At 41.5% G+C, this 26977-nt stretch overlaps 1 protein-coding gene across 2 annotated transcripts in view; it reads left to right on the top strand.

Moving 5' to 3' along the window:
• The window catches only part of IP6K2 (inositol hexakisphosphate kinase 2), a 70758-nt gene extending 45109 nt beyond the window's left edge, over positions 1-25649 (top strand). For both annotated transcript variants that reach the window (XM_053720734.1, XM_053720733.1), the window contains 3 exons: positions 14452-14624; positions 16574-16749; positions 23923-25649. In XM_053720734.1, the coding sequence (XP_053576709.1) occupies positions 14452-14624; positions 16574-16749; positions 23923-24435 (862 nt within the window). In that variant the 3' untranslated portion in view covers positions 24436-25649. The remainder of the gene's footprint in view (positions 1-14451; positions 14625-16573; positions 16750-23922) is intronic.
• The last annotated feature ends 1328 nt before the right edge of the window (positions 25650-26977 follow it).

Below are 26977 nucleotides of genomic sequence, written 5' to 3'. Positions count from 1 at the left end.
TTCCTCTGCTCCAAAACAGGAAGGAGCTGTTGCTCGCTACAGACAAGGCTGGAAACCTAACCAGGCCTGGAACAAGGGCAAGCAGACCAGAAAGCCTGCTGCTGCCCCTAAGACAGCATGAAGTGAGGGCCCCCGATCCGGTAACGGATCTAGTGGGGGGCAGACTCTCTCTCTTCGCCCAGGCTTGGGCAAGAGATGTCCAGGATCCCTGGGCGTTGGAGATCATATCTCAGGGATATCTTCTGGACTTCAAAGCTTCTCCTCCACAAGGGAGATTTCACCTTTCAAGGTTGTCAACAAACCAGATAAAGAAAGAGGCGTTTCTACGCTGTGTACAAGACCTTTTACTAATGGGAGTGATCCATCCAGTTCTGCGGTCGGAACACGGACAAGGGTTTTACTTAAACCTGTTTGTGGTTCCCAAAAAAGAGGGAACCTTCAGACCAATATTGGATTTAAAGATCCTAAACAAATTCCTAAGAGTTCCATCATTCAAGATGGAAACTATTCGGACAATTTTACCCATGATCCAAAGAGGTCAGTACATGACCACAGTGGATTTAAAGGATGCTTACCTTCACATACCGATTCACAGAGAACATTACCGGTATCTAAGGTTTGCCTTCCTAGACAAACATTACCAGTTTGTAGCTCTTCCCTTCGGGTTGGCTACGGCTCCAAGAATCTTTACAAAGGTTCTGGGCTCTCTTCTGGCGGTACTAAGACCGCAAGGAATTTCGGTAGCTCCGTACCTAGACGACATTCTGATACAAGCGTCAAGCTTTCAAACTGCCAAGTCTCATACAGAGTTAGTACTGGCATTTCTGAGATCACATGGGTGGAAAGTAAACGAGGAGAAGAGTTCTCTCTTACCACTCACAAGAGTTCCCTTCTTGGGGACTCTTATAGATTCCGTAGAAATGAAAATTTACCTGACAGAGGACAGGTTAACAAAGCTTCTAAATGCTTGCCGTGCCCTTCATTCCATTCAACACCCGTCAGTGGCTCAATGTATGGAGGTAATCGGCTTAATGGTAGCGGCAATGGACATAGTTCCTTTTGCACGCCTGCACCTCAGACCGCTGCAATTGTGCATGCTAAGTCAGTGGAATGGGGATTACTCAGATTTGTCCCCTACGCTGAATCTGGATCAGGAGATCAGAGATTCTCTTCTATGGTGGCTTTCTCGGCCACATCTGTCCAGGGGGATGCCCTTCAGCAGGCCAGACTGGACAATTGTAACTACAGACGCCAGCCTTCTAGGTTGGGGCGCTGTCTGGAATTCCCTGAAGGCTCAGGGATCATGGACTCAAGAGGAGAGTCTCCTTCCAATAAACATTCTGGAATTGAGAGCAGTTCTCAATGCCCTACTGGCTTGGCCTCAGTTAGCAACTCTGAGGTTTATCAGGTTTCAGTCGGACAACATCACGACTGTGGCTTACATCAACCATCAGGGAGGGACAAGAAGTTCCCTAGCGATGATGGAAGTATCAAAGATAATTCGCTGGGCAGAGTCTCACTCTTGCCACCTGTCAGCGATCCACATCCCAGGAGTGGACAACTGGGAGGCGGATTTCCTAAGTCGCCAGACTTTTCATCCGGGGGAGTGGGAACTTCATCCGGAGGTCTTTGCCCAAATACTTTGACGTTGGGGCAAACCAGATATGGATCTCATGGCGTCTCGCCGGAACGCCAAGCTTCCTCGTTACGGGTCCAGGGACCCGGGAGCGGTCCTGATAGATGCCTTGACAGCACCTTGGACCTTCAGGATGGCTTATGTGTTTCCACCCTTCCCGATGCTTCCTCGTTTGATTGCAAGGATCAAACAGGAGAAAGCATCAGTGATTCTAATAGCGCCTGCGTGGCCACGCAGGACCTGGTATGCAGAGCTAGTGGACATGTCATCCTGTCCACCTTGGTCTCTGCCTCTGAGACAGGACCTTCTAATTCAGGGTCCTTTCAAACATCAAAACCTAATTTCTCTGAAGCTGACTGCATGGAAATTGAACGCTTAATTTTATCAAAGCGTGGATTTTCAGAGCCAGTAATTGATACCTTAATACAGGCTAGGAAACCTGTTACCAGGAAAATTTACCATAAGATATGGCGTAAATACTTACACTGGTGCGAATCCAAGGGTTACTCATGGAGTAAGGTTAGGATTCCTAGGATATTGTCTTTTCTACAAGAAGGTTTAGAAAAGGGTTTATCTGCTAGTTCGTTAAAGGGACAGATCTCAGCTCTGTCCATCCTTTTACACAAGCGTCTGTCAGAAGTTCCAGACGTTCAGGCTTTTTGTCAGGCTTTGGCCAAGATTAAGCCTGTGTTTAAATCTGTTGCTCCGCCGTGGAGCTTAAACTTAGTTCTTAACGTTTTACAGGGTGTTCCGTTTGAACCCCTTCACTCCATTGATATCAAGCTGTTATCTTGGAAAGTTCTGTTTTTAATGGCTATTTCCTCGGCTCGTAGAGTCTCTGAATTATCAGCCTTACATTGTGATTCTCCGTATCTGATTTTTCATTCAGATAAGGTAGTTCTGCGTACTAAACCTGGGTTCTTACCTAAGGTAGTCACTAACAAGAATATCAATCAAGAGATTGTTGTTCCATCATTGTGTCCTAACCCTTCTTCAAAGAAGGAACGACTTCTGCACAATCTAGATGTAGTCCGTACCCTGAAATTTTATTTACAGGCAACTAAAGATTTTCGACAAACTTCTTCCCTGTTTGTCGTTTATTCTGGACAGAGGAGAGGTCAAAAAGCATCTGCTACCTCTCTATCCTTTTGGCTTCGTAGCATAATACGTTTAGCCTATGAGACTGCTGGACAGCAACCTCCTGAAAGGATTACAGCTCATTCTACTAGAGCTGTGGCTTCCACTTGGGCCTTTAAGAACGAGGCCTCTGTTGAACAGATTTGCAAGGCTGCAACTTGGTCTTCTCTTCATATTTTTTCAAAATTTTACAAATTTGACACTTTTGCTTCTTCGGAGGCTGTTTTTGGGAGAAAGGTTCTTCAGGCAGTGGTTCCTTCCGTATAGAGATCCTGCCTGTCCCTCCCGTCATCCGTGTACTTAGCTTTGGTATTGGTATCCCATAAGTAATGATGACCCGTGGTCTGACTACACTTAACAGGAGAAAACATAATTTATGCTTACCTGATAAATTCCTTTCTCCTGTAGTGTAGTCAGTCCACGGCCCGCCCTGTTTTTTAAGGCAGGTCTAAATTTTTTAATTATACTCCAGTCACCACTGCACCCTATAGTTTCTCCTTTCTCGTTTGGTTCTTGGTCGAATGACTGGGTGTGACGTAGAGGGGAGGAGCTATATAGCAGCTCTGCTTGGGTGATCCTCTTGCACTTCCTGTTGGGGAGGAGTTAATATCCCATAAGTTATGATGACCCGTGGACTGACTACACTACAGGAGAAAGGAATTTATCAGGTAAGCATAAATTATGTTTTTTGAGTCCAAGTGCCTAAACTGCAATACAAAAGCAACTAAGTTATCTCAAAGTGCCAACACTGCAATTAAACCCAAATACTGAGGTTTACACAGACACACACATAGCAGATCGTACATAAATATAGACAATCAACTGTCCATGCTCCTCCTTTTTCCCCTTGGCCATGCAAGGCAATAATAGGTGAGATAAAAAATTAACATTTTTGTGGCAGTAGTGTAGCTGAAGCATGTTGGACTGTGGTGTGTGTAACCTCACTTCTTTAACCCATTCCTCTGACCTCGGATCATGCTACAAAAAAAACAAGACACACATTGCTAAATGGAGAGAAGGCACTAACTAATGCAGAAACGAGTTCACTCACCCACTCTTATTTAAACCGGAAAAAGGAGTAGCTACACGGATTACACAGACCAGCAAACCCTAACCGTTCAAAAAGTAATTAATATCACTCACTCACAGCTTTGCTCTGATCTTTTTGCTTCCTTGAATGTTCAGCTTCCTGTGGGGGGGATAATCTGGGGCCACGGTCTACTGCTGCTCCAGGATCCCCCTTCCTCCCCCAGTCACTCCCATGTGTAGCTCAGAGTGGGAGCTCTTCCCTCACGCTTATGCATCCCAGGCTTTTAATGAAGTTTAATTTTGTTTAAGTGCCAATGGTTTGCCATCACTGGCATATACTCCCTTTTTTCTTTTTTTTTTTTTTTTTACGTTAATTTTTATTGAGAAGAAAATTGTGAAAACCACATAACAATACACTTTTCTCTTTACACGTTTGGTAGCGGTAGTACACGCGACAATGCAGGCAATAAATGACATTCAGAGAGAGTCTGTAAACATTGCATGAGGGCCATAAATACCTTTTAACCATTATCCGATGCATAGTTGCAAGGTTTGCTTGTTATGTATTGGTTATTCTAAGAAAACGTTTAAGTTTTTATGATTTAGTCTATATATGGCCAGAGGTGCCATATTCAATAGGCCTGATAGTTGAAAGACATAGAACAGATGGTATGTATAATATGTAAGAGCGGGTACAATGTTGTTGGATTTAATCACCCAAACCCCTTGGAGGAGGGGCGGGAGCAGAGGGGGGGGAAGGTACAGGGAGGGAGGGGAGGGGATAGGGGAAGAGAAGATGTCAGATGGGGGGGGGGGGGGGTGGTAGTAAAAGGGAAAAAGGAAAACCCCCCGACCGTAGATGTGAAGCACCTCAAGACAGTCACAATGAGGTGCTACCTCAGGGACCCGGAAGGGGATGTAGTCAGTGGTGGGCTACCAGAATTCGAGGAGAAAGGCCTTATTATGGGGGTTTTTTCAAGTAGGTCTCCCAGGGTTCCCAGATTAGCCCGAAGACTCCTGACTGGTTTCTCATCCGAAAGACATAGTCTTCCATGGATTTGATGTATTGTAGGTAGTCAACCACAGCCTGCCATCTTGGGGGCTGCAGTTTCTTCCAGTTCCTGGCTATCAGCATTTTAACCGAGGTCAACAAGTAGGTATCTCTTATGGACCGGTAGCTTTTGTACTCCAATAAGGAGAAGAGCTAGGCTCGGGGTGTCCGGGATCGGGAGTTCTAAGGTCGTGCAGGTCACACTCATTTTAGACCAAAGCGGTCAGAGTCTGTCACATGACCACCACACATGAAGTGGAGTGCCTATTTCTCCACAGTCTCTCCAACATAGGGGTGAATGTCCAGGGTACAGAGTCCGGAGTTTAGTCGGTACTAAATGCCATCTGGTAATGATCTTAAAGTAGAGTTCATACATTGTGACACAATGGAGTGCGGATTTAGTCATCAGAATTGCCTTGGACCAGTCAAGTGTCGTGTAGGTAAGTTTCAGGTCAGTCTCCCAGGAGATCATGTGTCTGGTTTTTACAAGGGTGGGAGGTCCTAAAAGGGATTTATAATGAACAGTGAGGGGCTTATATAGTTGTAGTCCCGCCTTCCACCTAATCTCCCAAGTGGTGAGTGGCCTAATCTTGTCAGTCAGGAATCCCCACGCCTTCATAAGAGATCTAAGTCTCATGAGGTCGAACTCTAAATGACGAGGAATGTCAAACCTTGTGACCATGTCTTGGAGTGAAAGTAAATTATCATTTAGGTAAAAGTCACCTAAAGAGGTGATCTCCAGGTTCTTCCAGGCGGTAAGCCTGACATTAGGTAGCCCCTGCAGGACTGCCATGACCGAATGGATGGGAGAAGGGTGCGGGGCTATCAACAGATTATGTCTCAGCTGGAACCAAGCTGTTTGACAATCTTTAATCAGGTGGTTAGAGATAGTTATTCGCGAAGCTAAGTGCGGGGGAACCCATAGCAGGTCTGAGAGATCAATGTATGCTGGGAGGGATGCCTGCTCCAGCTCTCTCCACCTCGCAGGTGGGAGGTCACGCCCCCAAGCTGAGGCATGTGACATCATCGCTGCTTGATGGTAGAGCTGGACGTTGGGTAGGCCCAGTCCACCCCGATCGACCGGAGCCTGAAGAGTGGCTGCCGCAACTCTTGGTCTCTTATTATCCCAAATATAGGAATTGAATGCCGTTTGGAAGCTGCGCAAGATCTTCACCGGGACTGGGATAGGGATACATCTCATGATGTACGTCAATTTGGGGAGGATCATCATCTTCAGAGCAATTGTGCCCATCCACGATATTTCCGCGATTTCAGTCGGGCATCAACCCCTTTTAATAGAGCAGAATAATTTTCCTTTATCACTGTATCTTTGTCATGCGATAGGTAGACACCTAGGTGTCAAATCCCGGTCACGGACCACTTGAACGAGTAGAGTCTTTGAAGACGCCTCTGTTCTGCCTGGTCTAAGTGGATCATGTAAGCCTCTGTTTTAGTCACGTTGATCTTGTAGTTTGATATGCTGCTAAAGGAGTCAATGGTCTCTAAGAAGGGAGGAAGCGACCCGACCGGGTTTGTTAGGAAGAGGGTGAGATCGTACTGGCATATACTCTTGTTGGTATGCAGCTAGTTAAAGGACCACTAAACACAGTAGAATAGCATAATCAATAAATGCATTATTAAAAGACAATGCAAAAGCACTTGATTTGAATTTCAGAACGAGTAGTAGATTTTTTATTGGACGAATGTCAAAGCTGGTTACATTTTCTTTCCTAATACATCATGTGAAATCCATTAGCCACGCACATTATGCATATACCTATATCCTGTGAATCTTGCACATGCTCTGTTATACTATAGTAACAAGATAGTAGGTAAAGTAGTACTAATGGTAAGTACCTAATGTGGTGCCAAATATTTTTGTAATCAACAAACACCTGTTATGGGGGCAATATAGCACTAAGGAGACTCATAGATAAATGAGTTACGAAGTCTGTAACAAAAAAGAGTGCTTTACCCCTGCAGTTATTTAGGAAAAATTCTCCCTGAATAATACAGGAACGATTTTTAGCCATTCATACTTTGTCTTTATTGGTTTAACTATTTAATCATACACGTTTAAAAACACTTAAATTCTCTAGATATCAATATATAGCATAGATGTGTGAATAATACCTCTGAGAATCATGTAGCTATATGTGAAACATTATACTTGGTTTGTATAATATCAAGCAGTCAGATACAAACAATATCTTTTGTAGCCGGCTATTAGTAAATTAAAAAATAATGCTGTAACATGGAGGACCTGTTAATATGTGGAATGTCAGGTTATGAAATTAAAGCTATCTAGCTAATACTCTATCTGTAATTTATAAAGTCCTTGCTTGCACAGTTAACTTTAGCATAGCTGCTCAATGTAATAGATTCTGTCTGCTTGAACTCTCTCAATATAAATATATAGCATAGGTATGTGGATAATACCTCTGAGAGTCATGTATTTAAATATGAAACATTGTACTTGGTTTGTATAATATCAAGCAGTTAGATACAAACAATATTTTTTGCAGCCGGCTATTAATAAATACAGAAATAATGCTGAATACAAGAGGACCTGTTAATATGTGGGATGTCAGATTGCGAGATTAAAGCGAATAAGATAATACTCTATCTGTAATTATAAAGTCCTTGCTTGCACAGTTAACTTTTGCACAGCTATTCAGTGTAATAGATTCTGTCTGCTTAAGCCCCTTCTATAGCAGGGGCTAGATTAATGTTTCACTAACATAGCACAACGTCTGATATATATATGTCAGAATATAACACACATTTACAAGCTATTGGCAATCAACAGTTACATAACCCCTCTGAGGAAGCATGAGCGAAACACGTGTTAGGGGTCTGGCTTCAGAGAGTTCATACTCTCATTTTTTAACCACTTACTCTCTATGATAACTGTTGATTGCCAATAGTACCGCTGTCTCATAGGCTAAGCGAATCATGCTCCTCAACCAAAAAGACAAAGAAGTTGAAGAGGCTCTCTGCCCCTTACGCTTCCCTGAATACACCACAAAAAGAGATGTAGACTGTCTGAAATCCCTTGTAGCCTGAAGATAAAACTTCAAGACTCGAACCACATCCAGATTATGAAGTATCCTTTCCTTCAGTGTCCTCTAGAGCTTGGGTATTTGTTTCCCACAAGTAATGAATGAAGCCGTGGACTCTCCTCCCCTTTAGATGTAAAACATAAATTAAGCTTACCTGATAATTTAATTTCCATCGTAGGGGAAGAGAGTCCACGGCTCCCGCCCGTTGCTCCGGTAGGCGGACCTAAATTTAGTTTCTCCAACATAGGTGTGTCCGGTCCACGGCGTCATCCTTACTTGTGGGATATTCTCTTCCCCAACAGGAAATGGCAAAGAGCCCAGCAAAGCTGGTCACATGATCCCTCCTAGGCTCCGCCTACCCCAGTCATTCTCTTTGCCGTTGTACAGGCAACATCTCCACGGAGATGGCTTAGAGTTTTTTAGTGTTTAACTGTAGTTTTTATTATTCAATCAAGAGTTTGTTATTTTGAAATAGTGCTGGTATGTACTATTTACTCAGAAACAGAAAAGAGATGAAGATTTCTGTTTGTATGAGGAAAATGATTTTAGCAACCGTCACTAAAATCCATGGCTGTTCCACACAGGACTGTTGAGAGCAATTAACTTCAGTTGGGGGAACAGTGAGCAGTCTCTTGCTGCTTGAGGTATGACACATTCTAACAAGACGATGTAATGCTGGAAGCTGTCATTTTCCCTCTGGGATCCGGTAAGCCATGTTTATTACGATTGTAAATAAGGGCTTCAAAAAGGGCTTATTAAGACTGTAGACTTTTTTTGGGCTAAATCGATTGATTATTAACACATATTTAGCCTTGAGGAATCATTTTATCTGGGTATTTTGATATAATAATATCGGCAGGCACTGTTTTAGACACCTTATTCTTTAGGGGCTTTCCCAAAGCATAGGCAGAGCCTCATTTTCGCGCCGGTGTTGCGCACTTGTTTTTGAGAGGCATGGCATGCAGTCGCATGTGAGAGGAGCTCTGATACTTAGAAAAGACTTTCTGAAGGCGTCATTTGGTATCGTATTCCCCTTGGGGCTTGGTTGGGTCTCAGCAAAGCAGATACCAGGGACTGTAAAGGGGTTAAAGTTCAAAACGGCTCCGGTTCCGTTATTTTAAGGGTTAAAGCTTCCAAATTTGGTGTGCAATACTTTTAAGGCTTTAAGACACTGTGGTGAAAATTTGGTGAATTTTGAACAATTCCTTCATGTTTTTTCGCATTTGCAGTAATAAAGTGTGTTCAGTTTAAAATTTAAAGTGACAGTAACGGTTTTATTTTAAAACGTTTTTTTGTACTTGTTATCAAGTTTATGCCTGTTTAACATGTCTGAACTACCAGATAGACTGTGTTCTGAATGTGGGGAAGCCAGAATTCCTATTCATTTAAATAAATGTGATTTATGTGACAATGACAATGATGCCCAAGATGATTCCTCAAGTGAGGGGAGTAAGCATGGTACTGCATCATTCCCTCCTTCGTCTACACGAGTCTTGCCCACTCAGGAGGCCCCTAGTACATCTAGCGCGCCAATACTCCTTACTATGCAACAATTAACGGCTGTAATGGATAATTCTGTCAAAAACATTTTAGCCAAAATGAACACTTATCAGCGTAAGCGCGACTGCTCTGTTTTAGATACTGAAGAGCATGACGACGCTGATATTAATATTTCTGAAGGGCCCCTAACTCAGTCTGATGGGGCCAGGGAGGTTTTGTCTGAGGGAGAAATTACTGATTCAGGGAACATTTCTCAACAAGCTGAACCTGATGTGATTGCATTTAAATTTAAGTTGGAACATCTCCGCATTCTGCTTAAGGAGGTATTATCCACTCTGGATGATTGTGACAAGTTGGTCATCCCAGAGAAACTATGTAAAATGGACAAGTTCCTAGAGGTGCCGGGGCTCCCAGAAGCTTTTCCTATACCCAAGCGGGTGGCGGACATTGTTAATAAAGAATGGGAAAGGCCCGGTATTCCTTTCGTCCCTCCCCCCATATTTAAAAAAATTGTTTCCTATGGTCGACCCCAGAAAGGACTTATGGCAGACAGTCCCCAAGGTCGAGGGAGCGGTTTCCACTTTAAACAAACGCACCACTATACCCATAGAGGATAGTTGTGCTTTCAAAGATCCTATGGATAAAAAATTAGAAGGTTTGCTTAAAAAGATGTTTGTTCAGCAGGGTTACCTTCTACAACCAATTTCATGCATTGTCCCTGTCGCTACCGCCGCATGTTTCTGGTTCGATGAGCTGATAAAGGCGGTTGACAGTGATTCTCCTCCTTATGAGGAGATTATGGACAGAATCAATGCTCTCAAATTGGCTAATTCTTTCACCCTAGACGCCACTTTGCAATTGGCTAGGTTAGCGGCTAAGAATTCTGGGTTTGCTATTGTGGCGCGCAGAGCGCTTTGGTTGAAATCTTGGTCGGCTGATGCGTCTTCCAAGAACAAGCTACTTAACATTCCTTTCAAGGGGAAAACGCTGTTTGGCCCTGACTTGAAAGAGATTATCTCGGATATCACTGGGGGTAAGGGCCACGCCCTTCCTCAGGATCGGCCTTTCAAGGCAAAAAATAAACCTAATTTTCGTCCCTTTCGTAGAAACGGACCAGCCCAAAGTGCTACGTCCTCTAAGCAAGAGGGTAATACTTCTCAAGCCAAGCCAGCTTGGAGACCAATGCAAGGCTGGAACAAGGGAAAGCAGGCCAAGAAACCTGCCACTGCTACCAAGACAGCATGAAATGTTGGCCCCCGATCCGGGACCGGATCTGGTGGGGGGCAGACTCTCTCTCTTCGCTCAGGCTTGGGCAAGAGATGTTCTGGATCCTTGGGCGCTAGAAATAGTCTCCCAAGGTTATCTTCTGGAATTCAAGGGACTTCCCCCAAGGGGGAGGTTCCACAGGTCTCAGTTGTCTTCAGACCACATAAAAAGACAGGCATTCTTACATTGTGTAGAAGACCTGTTAAAAATGGGAGTGATTCATCCCGTTCCATTAAGAGAACAAGGGATGGGGTTCTACTCCAATCTGTTTATAGTTCCCAAAAAAGAGGGAACGTTCAGACCAATCTTAGATCTCAAGATCTTAAACAAGTTTCTCAAGGTTCCATCGTTCAAGATGGAAACCATTCGAACTATTCTTCCTTCCATCCAGGAAGGTCAATTCATGACCACGGTGCATTTAAAGGATGCGTATCTACATATTCCTATCCACAAGGAACATCATCGGTTCCTGAGGTTCGCATTCCTGGACAAACATTACCAGTTTGTGGCGCTTCCTTTCGGATTAGCCACTGCTCCAAGGATTTTCACAAAGGTACTAGGGTCCCTTCTAGCGGTGCTAAGACCAAGGGGCATTGCTGTAGTACCTTACTTGGACGACATTCTGATTCAAGCGTCGTCCCTTCCTCAAGCAAAGGCTCACACGGACATTGTCCTGGCCTTTCTCAGATCTCACGGATGGAAAGTGAACGTGGAAAAGAGTTCTCTATCTCCGTCAACAAGGGTTCCCTTCTTGGGAACAATAATAGACTCCTTAGAAATGAGGATTTTTCTGACAGAGGCCAGAAAAACAAAACTTCTAGACTCTTGTCGGATACTCCATTCCGTTCCTCTTCCTTCCATAGCTCAGTGCATGGAAGTGATCGGGTTGATGGTAGCGGCAATGGACATAGTTCCTTTTGCACGCATTCATCTAAGACCATTACAACTGTGCATGCTCAGTCAGTGGAATGGGGACTATACAGACTTGTCTCCGAAGATACAAGTAAATCAGAGGACCAGAGACTCACTCCGTTGGTGGCTGTCCCTGGACAACCTGTCACGAGGGATGACATTCCGCAGACCAGAGTGGGTCATTGTCACGACCGACGCCAGTCTGATGGGCTGGGGCGCGGTCTGGGGATCCCTGAAAGCTCAGGGTCTTTGGTCTCGGGAAGAATCTCTTCTACCGATAAATATTCTGGAACTGAGAGCGATATTCAATGCTCTCAAGGCTTGGCCTCAGCTAGCGAGGGCCAAGTTCATACGGTTTCAATCAGACAACATGACAACTGTTGCGTACATCAACCATCAGGGGGGAACAAGGAGTTCCCTGGCGATGGAAGAAGTGACCAAAATCATTCTATGGGCGGAGTCTCACTCCTGCCACCTGTCTGCTATCCACATCCCAGGAGTGGAAAATTGGGAAGCGGATTTTCTGAGTCGTCAGACATTGCATCCGGGGGAGTGGGAACTCCATCCGGAAATCTTTGCCCAAGTCACTCAGCTGTGGGGCATTCCAGACATGGATCTGATGGCCTCTCGTCAGAACTTCAAAGTTCCTTGCTACGGGTCCAGATCCAGGGATCCCAAGGCGGCTCTAGTGGATGCACTAGTAGCACCTTGGACCTTCAAACTAGCTTATGTGTTCCCGCCGTTTCCTCTCATCCCCAGGCTGGTAGCCAGGATCAATCAGGAGAGGGCGTCGGTGATCTTGATAGCTCCTGCGTGGCCACGCAGGACTTGGTACGCAGATCTGGTGAATATGTCATCGGCTCCTCCTTGGAAGCTACCTTTGAGACGAGACCTTCTTGTTCAGGGTCCGTTCGAACATCCGAATCTGGTTTCACTCCAGCTGACTGCTTGGAGATTGAACGCTTGATCTTATCGAAGCGAGGATTCTCAGATTCTGTTATCGATACTCTTGTTCAGGCCAGAAAGCCTGTAACTAGAAAGATTTACCACAAAATTTGGAAAAAATATATCTGTTGGTGTGAATCTTAAGGATTCCCTTGGGACAAGGTTAGGATTCCTAGGATTCTATCCTTCCTTCAAGAAGGTTTGGAAAAAGGATTATCTGCAAGTTCCCTGAAGGGACAGATTTCTGCCTTGTCTGTGTTACTTCACAAAAAGCTGGCCGCTGTGCCAGATGTTCAAGCCTTTGTTCAGGCTCTGGTTAGAATTAAGCCTGTTTACAAACCTTTGACTCCTCCTTGGAGTCTCAATTTAGTTCTTTCAGTTCTTCAGGGGGTTCCGTTTGAACCCTTGCATTCCGTTGATATTAAGTTATTATCTTGGAAAGTTTTGTTTTTAGTTGCAATTTCTTCTGCTAGAAGAGTTTCAGAATTATCTGCTCTGCAGTGTTCTCCTCCTTATCTGGTGTTCCATGCAGATAAGGTGGTTTTACGTACTAAACCTGGTTTTCTTCCAAAGGTTGTTTCTAACAAAAACATTAACCAGGAGATTATCGTACCTTCTCTGTGTCCGAAACCAGTTTCAAAGAAGGAACGTTTGTTGCACAATTTGGATGTTGTTCGCGCTCTAAAATTCTATTTAGATGCTACAAAGGATTTTAGACAAACATCTTCCTTGTTTGTTGTTTATTCCGGTAAAAGGAGAGGTCAAAAAGCAACTTCTACCTCTCTCTCTTTTTGGATTAAAAGCATCATCAGATTGGCTTACGAGACTGCCGGACGGCAGCCTCCCGAAAGAATCACAGCTCATTCCACTAGGGCTGTGGCTTCCACATGGGCCTTCAAGAACGAGGCTTCTGTTGATCAGATATGTAGGGCAGCGACTTGGTCTTCACTGCACACTTTTACCAAATTTTACAAGTTTGATACTTTTGCTTCTTCTGAGGCTATTTTTGGGAGAAAGGTTTTGCAAGCCGTGGTGCCTTCCATTTAGGTGACCTGATTTGCTCCCTCCCTTCATCCGTGTCCTAAAGCTTTGGTATTGGTTCCCACAAGTAAGGATGATGCCGTGGACCGGACACACCTATGTTGGACAAAACAGAATTTATGTTTACCTGATAAATTACTTTCTCCAACGGTGTGTCCGGTCCACGGCCCGCCCTGGTTTTTTTAATCAGGTCTGATGATTTATTTTCTTTAACTACAGTCACCACGGTACCATATGGTTTCTCCTATGCAAATATTCCTCCTTAACGTCGGTCGAATGACTGGGGTAGGCGGAGCCTAGGAGGGATCATGTGACCAGCTTTGCTGGGCTCTTTGCCATTTCCTGTTGGGGAAGAGAATATCCCACAAGTAAGGATGACGCCGTGGACCGGACACACCGTTGGAGAAAGTAATTTATCAGGTAAACATAAATTCTGTTTTTCTTCTTCTGGCACCTTTTATAACCTGATATTTCTCCTACTGTTCCTTGTTCCCTTGGCAGAATGACTGGGGGATGAGGGGAGTGGGTGAGGTATTTAAGCCTTTGGCTGGGGTGTCTTTGCCTCCTTCTGGTGGCCAGGTTCTAAATTCACACAAGTAATGAATGAAGCCGTGGACTCTCCTCCCCACGATGGAAATTAAATTATCAGGTAAGCATAATTTTGTTTTTTTCCGCTGCTGCTGTTCTGTTCTTTTAAGATGCAGCTTGTGTTTTCTGCACTTATTCTCACCTAGGTATGTTTAACATCTAGTGGGTTTTAGGGGCATCTGTTGTTGGTCTAGCAATCCAGGATTTTTTTATTGTATGTTCTATATAAATATTGTGTATATTCTTAATTTATAACATTCTTTTTTTTCCTCCTTGAAATTTAGCCACAAGCTGGATGAGGAATTTGATCTTTTAAAGAAGTCTGAAGTTTTGTATTATAGCGTGGAAAAAAAGGGGAATGTTAGTTCACAATTTAAGCACAATCCATGGAGTATGAAATGTCATCAGCAACAGCTACAACGAATGAAAGAGAACTCCAAACACAGGAATCAGTACAGTATCCTTTTACCTGAGATGTAGATATATATCCCATACTATTTATCAGTAAGGGTTATGCGCTTCAACATATGTGGTTCAATGGATATTACTTACATTGTATAGTAACTCTGAGAAATGGTCATTTTGCTCATGGTAATGGGGATTTGCTTTTACTTTTGTATTGCCATCCATCCTAATTTATTTGTCTGATGAATCACTTAGTAAAATTTCCTTTTAGCTACACTAGAAATGTACTTCTTTGTAACGTAGCACTGCTTTTAGGTGTAAATGTTCTCATTTTCTTAATGTATAACCATTGGTATCTAGCTTTATCTAAGAGTTATTAATTTGGTAAGCAAGGCCTTCTGACTTCGGGTTAGATTTACTATCCCTGCAGATGGACAGGTTCACAAGTAGTGAACCTGTCCACCTGCCATTCAACTTGGTTATGTTGCATTACATGGGAAATTATAACATTGCACAAGAGGATTCTTGTGCAATGCCACCCTATGCGCTGTCGCAACCAATTGCACTAGGGCAGGGAATGTCAATCACCCCGAACAAGTGAGTGTTGGGGGAATTGATCTCGCCACCTCTGAGGTGACTCAGAGGAAAAAGCAGTTTTTGCTCAGCAAACTTGTTCGTGTGAACCTGCCAAAAAAGCTGTGAATGCAGCATAATAAATGTATTCCTTTGTCTCCCCCTTACTTAAAAATAGGGATGTTTTCTTTACAAGGTGAGATAAGACAATGTTTAGTGCCTTATAACAATTTATATGCTACTTTTGAAATGAACAGTTTAGGACATTTCTTTTGCTGTTTGAGGTTTGATGATGTTTGCGGTTCTTTAAAACAAAATATTTAAAAGCCTTTTCTTCCTTTTTTCTTTTCTTTTTTATGAGCATTTTTATTAATTTATTGTGGACTAGAGATTCAGCATACCTAAGGAAAATAATCTTAGTGGCATCAGTTTAAAGGGACAGTATACGTGCATTTTCATATAACTGCATGTAATAAACACTACTAAAAAGAATAATATGCACAGATTCTAATCTAAAAATCCAGTATAAAACATTTTTAAAAACTTAGAAGCTCCCAGTTTAGCACTGTTAAAAAGGTTAGGCAGAAACACCCAATGGAATGAGCTGGAAAGCAAAAAGAGCAGCCACTTCCCCCCTCCTGTGCATATGAAAAGACCCTTTACACAAACAGGAACAAGCTGGAGTAGGTAGACAAGTCTACTTCTAAAACTTTGGGGCTTGGTTTGGAGTCTGAAAACAGCCCAATATTGTTTAATAATAAGCAAAACTATACATTGTTACAAAAAAACAAAACCCTGTATGTGCTATATAAATGGATCATCTACAAAATATTTATGCAAAGAAAAATCTAGTGTACAATGTTTCTTTAAGCACCATGTGTGTTTATTGCTCAGGATACTTCATTCTATGCACGTAGCAGAGCTTACTTCCCTCAGCATGGGTGACACAGCTGTAAGGCTTAACCTCTGCTTATCATATAGAGACAATAATTTGACACGTACAGAGAAGTGAAAGCTGATTAGCTTTTAAATACTCAGCTTCTTGTCAGATTCATTCTTTGAATGGGACAAAGGTCTCTGTTATGTATACCCTACAGGCTAAACAGTTTGCTGAAACAAAAAATGCTAGCGATATACTTCACAAATTCTTACTTCTGGTTGAGTTGACATACAATAAAAAACGATTGTAACTGAAACATAATAGAATAATATTCATTATTTGACCTACTTCAAAAGAACACAAAGGCATCACTGGTTCCAATATTACATCAAATAAAATACAATTTTCACCTTTAAATTTTTGGAAAATATATTTAGAGAAGATTGTAATATCAAGTTAGGAACAAGAGCCATACTTTTCCTCCTTTCCATAACAATTTCAGCATTTTATGTTGATATATATTTAATGTATATTCCTTAATGATTAAGAATTCATCCTTCTGGAAAACCTCACCTGCCGATATCAAGCCCCCTGCGTCTTAGACTTGAAGATGGGAACCAGGCAGCATGGAGATGATGCTTCTGAGGAGAAAAAGGCAAATCAAATCCAGAAATGTCAGCAGAGCACTTCAGCGATTATTGGGGTTCGAGTGTGTGGTATGCAGGTGAGATTCTGAATAGAACCATTACGATTGTATTATTACATAAACAAAGGGTTTAAAACTGGATCTTTGAGGAACTAATTGTAAATTATACAGCGGTATAGGATTAAAATATGCTTTAGCAAAAATCAGCAAACATACGCTTCTCACCATTTAAATGTAGAGTCGTGTCTATATTTGTGTTTAATTGAATAAAACTTCTATGTTAATCTTGTAATCTTAGCAATTAGGAAATGTGCATTGCTTGCATGTCATTAAAGGGACAGTCAAGTACAAAAAAACTTTCATGATTTAAATAGGGCATGTCATTTTAAACAACTTTCCAATTTACTTTTATCACCAATTTTGCATTGTTCTCTTGGTATTCTTAGTTGAAAGCTAAGCCTTGGAGGTTCATATACTAATTTCTTAGACCTTGAAGGCCTCCTAATCAGAAAGCATTTTGACAGTTTTTCACCACTAGAGGGTGTTAGTTCATGTGTTTCATATAGATAACATTGAGCTCAGGCACGTGAAGCTCCTAGGAGTGAGCACTGATTGGCTAAAATGCAAGTCTGTCAAAAGAACTGAAATAAGGGGGCAGTTTGCAGAGGCATAGATGCTAGGTAATTACAGAGGTAAAACATGTATTATTATAACTGTTGGTTATGCAAAACTGAGGAATGGGTAATAAAGGGATTATCTATCTTTATAAACAAAAAATATTCTGGTGTTGACTGTTCCTTTAAGAGCAAATTACTTCATGTTTATGGGAATAAAGGATTGATTATAGCTCTGCTCATCTGAATCAGAATTAATTACTGTTGTTCTAACACTGTGCTGTACAGCATTACATAAGCCCACTGCAGTCCATTAAAAGGTTATTTTTGATTCACTGCAGCTATGAAAAGATGGAGCAGTATCTGCCGGTTGCAAAAACATCCAGTAAATTTGTGAATGATAGAATTGAGCAATTACTTTAGACTTTGCTGCGTGTACTTAAAACATGGCTAATTTAGCTTTAAAGATAAACCTAGCTAATATATTGATTTCAGCAATATAGGAATTGGCATTCAGTATAGGCATTTCAGTGATCTCCTTTTTACATTACTATGCTTTCTCTTTGAAACCCAATGGAACTAATTGCTTTTACAAAAGGAAATGATGTTGATGTATTCTAATAAAAACTATATAATTGTTTTTATTTAAGATTAGTTTCTGTACTTTTTTTGTGCATGGTTGTGTTCTAAAAATAAGTTCTATGTAATACAATGCTTCATCCACAAGCATTCAAGTAGCCTGCACTCAACATAACTGACTTTAGCTTGACATATGCACATCTTCTGGCAGTGCCTTTAATTTGGGGTCTCTGGAGGTTTTTGGAGACTAGCATCACATCGTTGCTTAGCACAACTGTTGCTGAAAATTAATTTAAAAAGGGGTTAAAAACAGGACTTTTTTTATTTCTTTTTAAAGACACGAGTCCATGGATTTCATCCTTACTTGTGGGATATTCACCTCCTGGTCAGCAGAAGGAGGCAAAGAGCACCACAGCAGAGCTGCTATATATAGCTCCTCCCTTCCCTCCCACTCCAGTCATTCTCTTTGCCTACGTTAGTGATAGGAATAGGTAAAGTGAGGTGTTAGATTAGATTCTTCAATCAAGAGTTTGTTTTTAAAGTAGTGCCAGAGTGTGCTGCTGTGTTCTAGGGTGTAGCCGTAGTCCATATCAGTCTCTACAGTAGAGCTTTTGGTGGCCTTAGAGCAATGGGAACTTGTGGGACATAATTCTCACTGCGCCTCCCATGATTTACTTGCTGCCCTTATCATTGCATTGACTCAGCATTTTTGTTATCCTCAGATCGATGTGAGGGAGAGGACCTCTCAAGCCTGAGTGCTGCCTTACTGCCAGGCAGAAGTCAAGGTAAGTGCTACCTTTATTTTCTGGGGAAAAGGACTCAGAATTTTTCAATAAAAAATAGCACACATTTCATCATAAAGGGCTCTTTTTTGAGAGAATAAGTTCTTTATGTGGGGACATAATACCTTTTATTTAATATGGGAAAGGTCTCTGAGCAGTGTATTGGACCAGGGCACTTGGGTTGGAGGAAGTTAAATATTTAACTGAATTGCAATCGTATTTTAACTGTATTAATATGGCTCCGGTGGTTTCACAGTAATTGATGTTTAGTCGTTAGGTCACGCCCACGATGGGCAGTCCTTCCGATTTTTGCGCCATTCCGTAGCACGTCTCAGGGATAGTGCGCTCAGTGGATTGACCGGTCTGTGCTAGAGTTGCTTGAGGAGAATTCATGCGTTTCTAGTGCAGAAACTGTGTTTTTTTTTCTGGTAATCAGTTGCCTCATTTGTTACAGTCATAACGGCAGAGTGAAGAAAAGACTCAAGACCGGTGTGGACCTTGACGATTTTTGGTCAGATAGGAGCACTTCTGCAGAGTGCTGAAGTGCAGAGGATATTTAACTTTAACAAAACTGTTATTTTCAGCAAGAATAAAATAACCGTTTACGATTTAAAGAGACAGTAACGTTTTTTTATAAGTGTTTTTGCACAAATAAATTAGATAATTTTTATTTGTTTTAATTGTTTATCTGTAAAAGGAGAACATTAACAAGAATGTCATTTTATCAAGAAATAAAATAACTGTTTAAAATTTAAAGAGACAGTAACAGTTTTTTTATAAGTGTTTTGCACAAATAAATTTGATCATTTTTATTTATTAAATTGCGTACAAACATGGACAAGGAGACTTGCAAGATGTCACCTGTGTTTTATATTTTGACGCTAATGTGGAACCACCAATCCTTTTCTGTCCTTTCATGTTTTCAAAGGACTTTTAAGTTTTAGGGATAAGATGTTTTCTGAGCCAGTCTCTTCTAAGGCAGATGTTGTCCAGGAGTACAATGTTGAAGGTCAATTTATGCCGCAGCTTTCTCCACAAACGTCCCAAATTTTACTGCCCTCGCAAGCAGTGCCCTGCGCTTCCACTATAGTCCCTTCGGGGATTTCATTACAAGACATAGCTTATATTATGTCTTTAACTATTTCTGATGCCCTTTCTGCTTTTCAAATGTTGCAGGGCAAACGTAAGTTTACGGACTCGGAGGTTGTAACCTTTAGGTTTAAGCTAGAACACCTCCGCCTGTTGCTTCGGGAGGTTTTTAGTTACCTTAGGCAACTGTGATTCCACAGTAGTGGTGGCCCCTTTATAGTCTAATGAACTGGACAAATATTTACTCAGACGTATTTCCTGTTGCAAAGCGAGCTTCGGAGATCGTTACTAAAGAATGGGAGAGACCAGGTATTCCCTTTTCTCTCTCACCTATCTTTAAGAAGATGTTTCCCATAGCTGATGCCTTCAAGGAGGCTTGGCAGACTGTTTCTAAAGTGGAAGGACCTGTTTCCACCTTAGTCAAGAGAACTACTATTCCCATAGAGGACAGTTGTTCTTTCAAAGATCCTATGCATAAGAAGTTAGAGGGTCTACTTAAAAGATTTTGTTCACCAGGGTCTGCTATTGCAGCCTGCTGCGTGCATTGCTACCGTCAAGGGTGCGGCAGCATACTGGTTTGATGCTCTATCTGAGTCTCTCAGACCGAAACTCCCTTGGAGGAGATCCAAGACAGGATATCAGCTCTGAAGCTAGCTAATTCCTTAATTACAGACGCTTCTCTTTAATTCATCAAACTGGCAGCTAAAAGTTCAGGTTTCTCTGTCCTAGCCCGAAGAGCCCAATGATTACATCCTTAGTCTGCGGACGTGTCATCTAAGTCTAAGCTTTCTAGCGATTCCTTACATGGGGAAGATCTTGTTTGGCCCTGGCTTGACGGAAATTATTTCCGATTATATCGGGAGACAAGTATAAGAGAAACAAGCAAAAGGGACTACAGAATAATTTCGTTCCTTTCGAAATTTTCAAGGGCAATTCTTGCTCTTCTTCCTCTACACAGGAACAATCCAAGCCTGCATGGAGACCCAACCAGCCTTGGAACAAGGCCAAACATTCCAAGAAGCCTGCTGCTGATTCCAAGATTGCATGAAGGGCATGCCCCCGATCCGGGTCCAAGATTATCGGCAGACCAGATAAAGAAGGCGTTCTTACATTGTGTAAAAGACCTATCATGGGAGTGATTGTTTCCGTCCCAATACAGGAACAAGGTCAGGGTTTTTATTCCACCCTGTTTGTGGTTCCCAGAAAGGGAGGGAACCTTCAGACCAATTTTAGATCTCAAGGGTCTAAACAAATTTCTCAGAGTTCCGTCCTACAAGATGGAAACTATACGTTCCATTCTCCCATTGATCCAAGAAGGTCAATTTATGACAACTGTGGGTTTAAAGGACGCGTATCTACATGTTCCCATTTACAGGGATCATCACAAGTTCCTAGGGTTTGCCTTCCAGGACAAGAACTTCCAGTTCGTGGCTCTGCCTTTAGGTCTGGCCACGTTTCAAGAATGTTACCTTCCAAAAGAACTCACGGGTGGAAGATACAGTTGGGAAAAAGTTCCTTGACTCCCAAGTACAAGGATAATTTTCTTGGGAACCATAATAGTTTCTCTATCCATGTAGATTTTTCTGACAGAAGTCAGGAAATCAGATTGATACTTGTCTAGCCCTTCAGTCCTTTCTTCGGCCGTCAGTGTCTCAGTGCATGGAGGTTATTGGGTTGATCGTGGCAATGGATGTCATCCAGTTTGCTCGGTTCCATCTCAGACCTTTGCAGCTAAGCATGCTCAGACAATGGAAAGGAACGGAGAGCGATCTTCAATGCTCTTCTGGCCTAGCCTCAGTTAGCCTCGGCCAAGTTGATCAGGTTCTAGTTAGACAAAATAACTTCAGTAGCTTACATCAATAATCAGGGAGGAACGAGGAGCAATGACTGAAGTAACCAGGATAATTCAGTGGCGCAGGCCCATTCTTGCTATTTGTCAGTGTTCCACATCCCAGGGGTGGACAACTGGGAGGCGGACTTTCTGAGCAGACAGACCTTTCATCCGGGGGAGTGGGAACTCCATCCAGATGTGTTCTCCAGCCTGATTCTCAATTGGGGTCAGCTGGAGTTGGATCTCATGGCATCTCGGGAGATACAGGTTGAGGTCCAGGGACCCCCAGGCGGAACTGATAAATGCCCCAGCGGTTCCTTGGAACTTCATTCTAGCATACCATTTTCCTCCGTTTGCTCTTCTTCCTCGGGTAATTACTCGAATCAAACAGGAGAGGGCTTCGGTGATCCTCATAGCATCAGCCTAGCCTCGCAGGATTTTGTGTGCAGATCTGGTGGAGATGGCTTCTCTACCACTTTGGAGACTTCCGTTGAGGAAGGACCTTCTAATTCAGGGGCCCTCCTTCATCCAAATCTAGTTTCTCTGAAGCGGACTGCTTGGAGATTGAACGCTTAATTTTATCCAAGCGGGAGTTTTCTGACTCGGTCATAGAGACCATGGTTCAGGCTCATAAGCCTGTAACTAGAAAAATGTATTATAAGATATGGCGTACATATCTTTATTGGTGTGAATCCAAGGGCTACTCATGGAGTAGAGTTAGGATTCCCAGAATTTTGTCTTTTCTCCAAGACGGATTGGAGAAGGGTTTATCGGCAAGTTCCCTAGAGGGTCAGATCTCTGCTCTTTATCTATTTTGTTACACAAACGTCTGGCTGATGTCCCAGATGTTCAATCTTTTTGTCAGGCTTTGGTTAGGATCAGGCCTGTGTTCAAACCAGTTTCTCCTCCATGGAGTTTTAATTTAGTTCTTAAGGTTCTTCAAGGGGCTCCGTTTGAGCCCATGCATTCCTTAGATATTGAGTTGTTATCCTGGAAAGCTTTATTTCTTCAGCTCAAAGAGTGTCTGAGCTTTTGGCGTTACAATACAATTCACCTTACCTTATTTTCCATTCGGATAAGGTAGTTTTATGTACTAAACTAGGGTTCCTTCCTAAGGTTGTTTCAGACAGGAACATTAATCAGGAGATTGTTGTTCCTCCTTTGTGTCCTAATCCTTCCTCTCAGAAGGAAAGGCATGGTCCGTGCTTTGAAGTTTTACTTACAAGCAACTAAGGACTTTCGTTAGTCTTCTTCTCTATTTGAAATTTTCTCTGGAAAACGTAAGGGTCAGAAAGCTACGGCTACCTCTTTCTTTTTGGCTGAAGAGTATAATCCGTTTTGCATATGAGACTGCTGTACAGCAGCCTCCTGAAAGAATTACGGTTTATTCCACTAGGGCTGTTGCTTCCTCATGGACATTCAAAAATGAAGCTTTTGTAGAACAGATTTGCAAGGCTGCAACTTGGTCCTCTCTTCACACTTTTTCTAAACTTTGCAAATTTGATAGTTTTGCCTCGGCTGAGGCTGTTTTTGGGAGAAAGGTTCTTCAAGCAGTGGTGCCTTCCGTTTAGGTTCCCTGTCTTGTCCCTGCCTTTATCATCCGTGTACTCTAGCTTTGGTATTGTATCCCACAAGTAAGGATGAAATCCGTGGACTTATCGGGTCTTTAAAAATAAAATAAAATTTATGCTTGCCTGATAAATTTTGTTTCTTTTTAGACACGATGAGTCCACGGCCCGCCCTGCTCTCTTAAGACAGGTTGTGGGTTATTGTAAACTTCAGACACCTCTGCACCTTGGTTTTTCCTTTCTCTTCCTAACTTCGGTCGAATGACTGGAGTGGGAGGGAAGGGAGGAGCTATATATAGCAGCTCTTCTGTGGTGCTCTTTGCCTCCTCCTGCTGCTGATCAGGAGGTGAATATCCCACAAGTAAGGATGAAATCCGTGGACTCATCGTGTCTAAAAAGAAACATTTATCAGGTAAGCATGAATTTTCTTATTTTACTTTCAAACTCAAGCAATCAGAAAAGTCCCTTGTTTGGTTTCAAACGGTATCTGGTATACGCAAAAGCCATCAGTCATAGGAATAAAAGAGTTTGAAAATCTCTTAAAGAAGAAAAAAGACAAATATTGCTATGTCAATTGGGAGCTATGATGCTATTTTGTATTTTATGTCCACCTTAATTTTTCTACACACACTTGTTCTCAAAGTCTGCACAATTATGTCTTTCATTAATTATTCTTTTGTGTGATCTGCAAGTCACTGTGACATGAGTAGTAAATTATATTCTTGGAGTTCTACTTTGATTTTAAATTGTTAATTTTCTTGGCTAATCAATATTTCGTCTTTTTCCAGGTCTATCAAACCGGTAGTGGGCAACTAATGTTTATGAACAAATACCATGGTAGGAAACTTTCAGTCCAGGGTTTTAAAGAAGCACTTTATCAGTTCTTTCATAATGGGAAGTACCTTCGCCGGGAACTGTTTGAACCTGTAATAAAGAAACTGTCTGAACTTAAACAGGTTTTAGAGAAACAAGACTCTTATCGCTTTTATTCCAGTTCATTACTTATTATTTACGATGGGAAAGAGGTACAGGAAGTTCCTGTGGACTCTGACCCTGAAGACATAGAGGACTTGTCAGAAGAATCCTCAGATGAATCAGCAGGGGCATATGCTTACAAACCTTCATCTAACAAGCCACTTGGGAACACTGTTGATGTCCGTATGATAGACTTTGCACACACAACCTGCAAATTCTATGGGGAAGATAGCATTGTGCATGAAGGCCAAGACACAGGCTATATTTTTGGACTTCAAAATTTAATAGCAATTATTAAAGAGATTAGAGATGAAAGCAGTGAATAAAGGGGGATGCAAACTGAGTTTGTATTATGCACTATATTGACTTAATTATAGTCCAGGTTCATGACCACTTTGTGGTGGTAGGAATCCTTACAGGATCAGATGGGTTGGGCCCATCAAAAGAGGGCATTTATTTACAGCTGTGCTGATTAATATTGTTATACTATTTATTTTAAATATTAAAACATTCCATGATCGATTCAGATACCTCTGTTACATCTGTGTATATGTTCCATTATTCTTTCCTGTTTGTTGTTAGAAATGCAGCTATCGTCCATAGAAGTGAAGTAATGTTCTTGGTTGCCTGAAAGGCTGTTCTTATGAATAATGTTCAGTTTCTGTCTGAACTACAGTCTTCATACCACAATGTCCAAGAAGGCACATTTATAACCTTTTAAAGCCACAGCTAAAATGCATTACTGTAAATTACGCTATATTTCACAGCTTTTTTTTTTTATGTGTGTGTGTAGCATAATTAAGGAAATGCAATGTGCTGCATAAATCACTATTAGACATTTCAGGTTACAATGCAGTGAAATATAAGACATGATTTCAGAATGTGCCTTTTATCTGAATGAAATCATAAATGCCAAATGTTAGCTGTGGGTTTCATTACATCTAGTAAAGGTTGAATAAGGATGTTCACAAGTTACAGCTTTCCATTACAATTGCACTTTCTGTAAAGATACCATTGAACCAAATTCTATATGACAGACACATAGGAAGAAGCATTAAGAAAAACACAAACTGTGTTTTTGTTGTAAGGGAACCTATCATTAAAAATTTTGTGTTTGTTTTTTTTTTTATTTGGAGACAGAGTGGTTTGATTCTACTATTTTAAGATCTGTTATGTTACCAATTCATTCCATAATTTTGTTGCTTCATGGAATGTGCTCTTTAGGGAATCGGTGATCATGCCTTGCAAAAAGCCTATATTTATATAATTATATATCAGGTCTAGATATTTATATTTCATAGTTTTGGGGTGAAAATTGGGAATATTGTAAAAAAAAAAAATGAGCGGGGGAAGTTAATTTTTTCACCATTAAATGTGCCCAGGAAGTATACAGAGATCTAAAAGGGTAACTCATGAGGGGGCATTTTATTTAAAAAATGCTAAAACTGTTAGCCTTTTCCATTATCATGTTTTATCCTTGTGTACTCTTGATGGATAAATTGTTAATACAGTAGTAAATAAAATCTTATATGACTTGTAACTTTTGTAGAGGTTGTGTTTTATCTATTAATGTTAATATTTTTTTTTAAGTGTTAATGGGAACCTTGTTTAAACAATATCCGCTGTATCTTTGTCACCTGAATATCACTTGAAATTCAAAAGCCATTCAGAATTATTAGAAGACCGGTAGCACATCCTATTAGTTACTTTAAAGGGATATTAAACAGTGCTCCTATAGTAAAAACACGTTAAATCAAAGTAAACATAAAAAGAAATAGATTGTGTAAACAAAACCAGCAAACAGCTTTATTATTAGTTATTTCTAGAGCACCAACAGATTCTGCAGCTCTATAAACATTGGCATGGTATGCAGGTAACATTTACATGGAACAAGTGAGTAGAAGGCCCTGCTAAGAGTTGCATTGTTGTAGTCAACTCTCATCAAGGTGATCTAAAAACAGCTGGGCTCATAGTCTTACCTGCTAAGGGGGTTCAAGGGGATAACTAAGGAGGAGAGGAACTGAGGTTAGAAAAGATTAGTGTATGCTTTATGCATCCCTAAACAGAAGACTCTCTTAAAGGAGTGCTTGAAACTTTCAAAAGTAGGGGAGTCTGGTGGAGCGAGGCAGAGTTCCACAAAATTAGGGACTAGTCTAGATAAGTCCTGTAGATGGGAATGTGAGGAGGTAACGAGAGGAGGAGGTTGCGAGCAGAGCTTAGTGGACAAGAGGGGAGAGTATCTGGAGATCTGAGATAAAGGGGTAGCAGTGCTGTTAAAGGGCCTTGTATTTAAGAGTCAGAATTTTGTGTTTTATACTGGAGGCTAGAGGGAGCCAGTGAAGGGATTGGCGGAGACATGCAGCAGATGAAGAGCGATGTGTAAGGAAGATGAGCCTGGCAGAGGCACTCCTTATGGATTGTCAAGGAGCTAGATGGCAGCTGGGGAGACCAGAAAGGATGGGGTTGCAGTAGTCAAGACAGGAAAGGATGAAAGAGTGGATTAAAATCTTAGTGTCTTGTGTAAGAAAATTTCAAATTTAAGAGATATTTCAATCTTAATATGAGGAAATACCACTGCTTTATTCATTACTGTGGGAATTAAGAATCTGGCCACCAGGAGGAGGCAAAAACACCCCAGCCAAAGGCTTAAATACCTCCCCTCATCCACCAGTCATTTTTTGCCTTTCGTCATATATATATATATATATATATATATATATATATATATATATATATATATATATATATATATATATATATATATATATATATATATATATATATATATATATATTTGAAACTATCTTACCAGAATCAATGATAACACAAGAAGACAGGGTCACAGTGTGGCTCCTTTATCTTTATAGA

Source organism: Bombina bombina, chromosome 7 (assembly GCF_027579735.1).
Source record: "Bombina bombina isolate aBomBom1 chromosome 7, aBomBom1.pri, whole genome shotgun sequence".
In the NCBI taxonomy this organism is placed as follows: Eukaryota; Metazoa; Chordata; class Amphibia; order Anura; family Bombinatoridae; genus Bombina; species Bombina bombina.
This window is presented reverse-complemented; position numbering and strand designations above follow the sequence as displayed.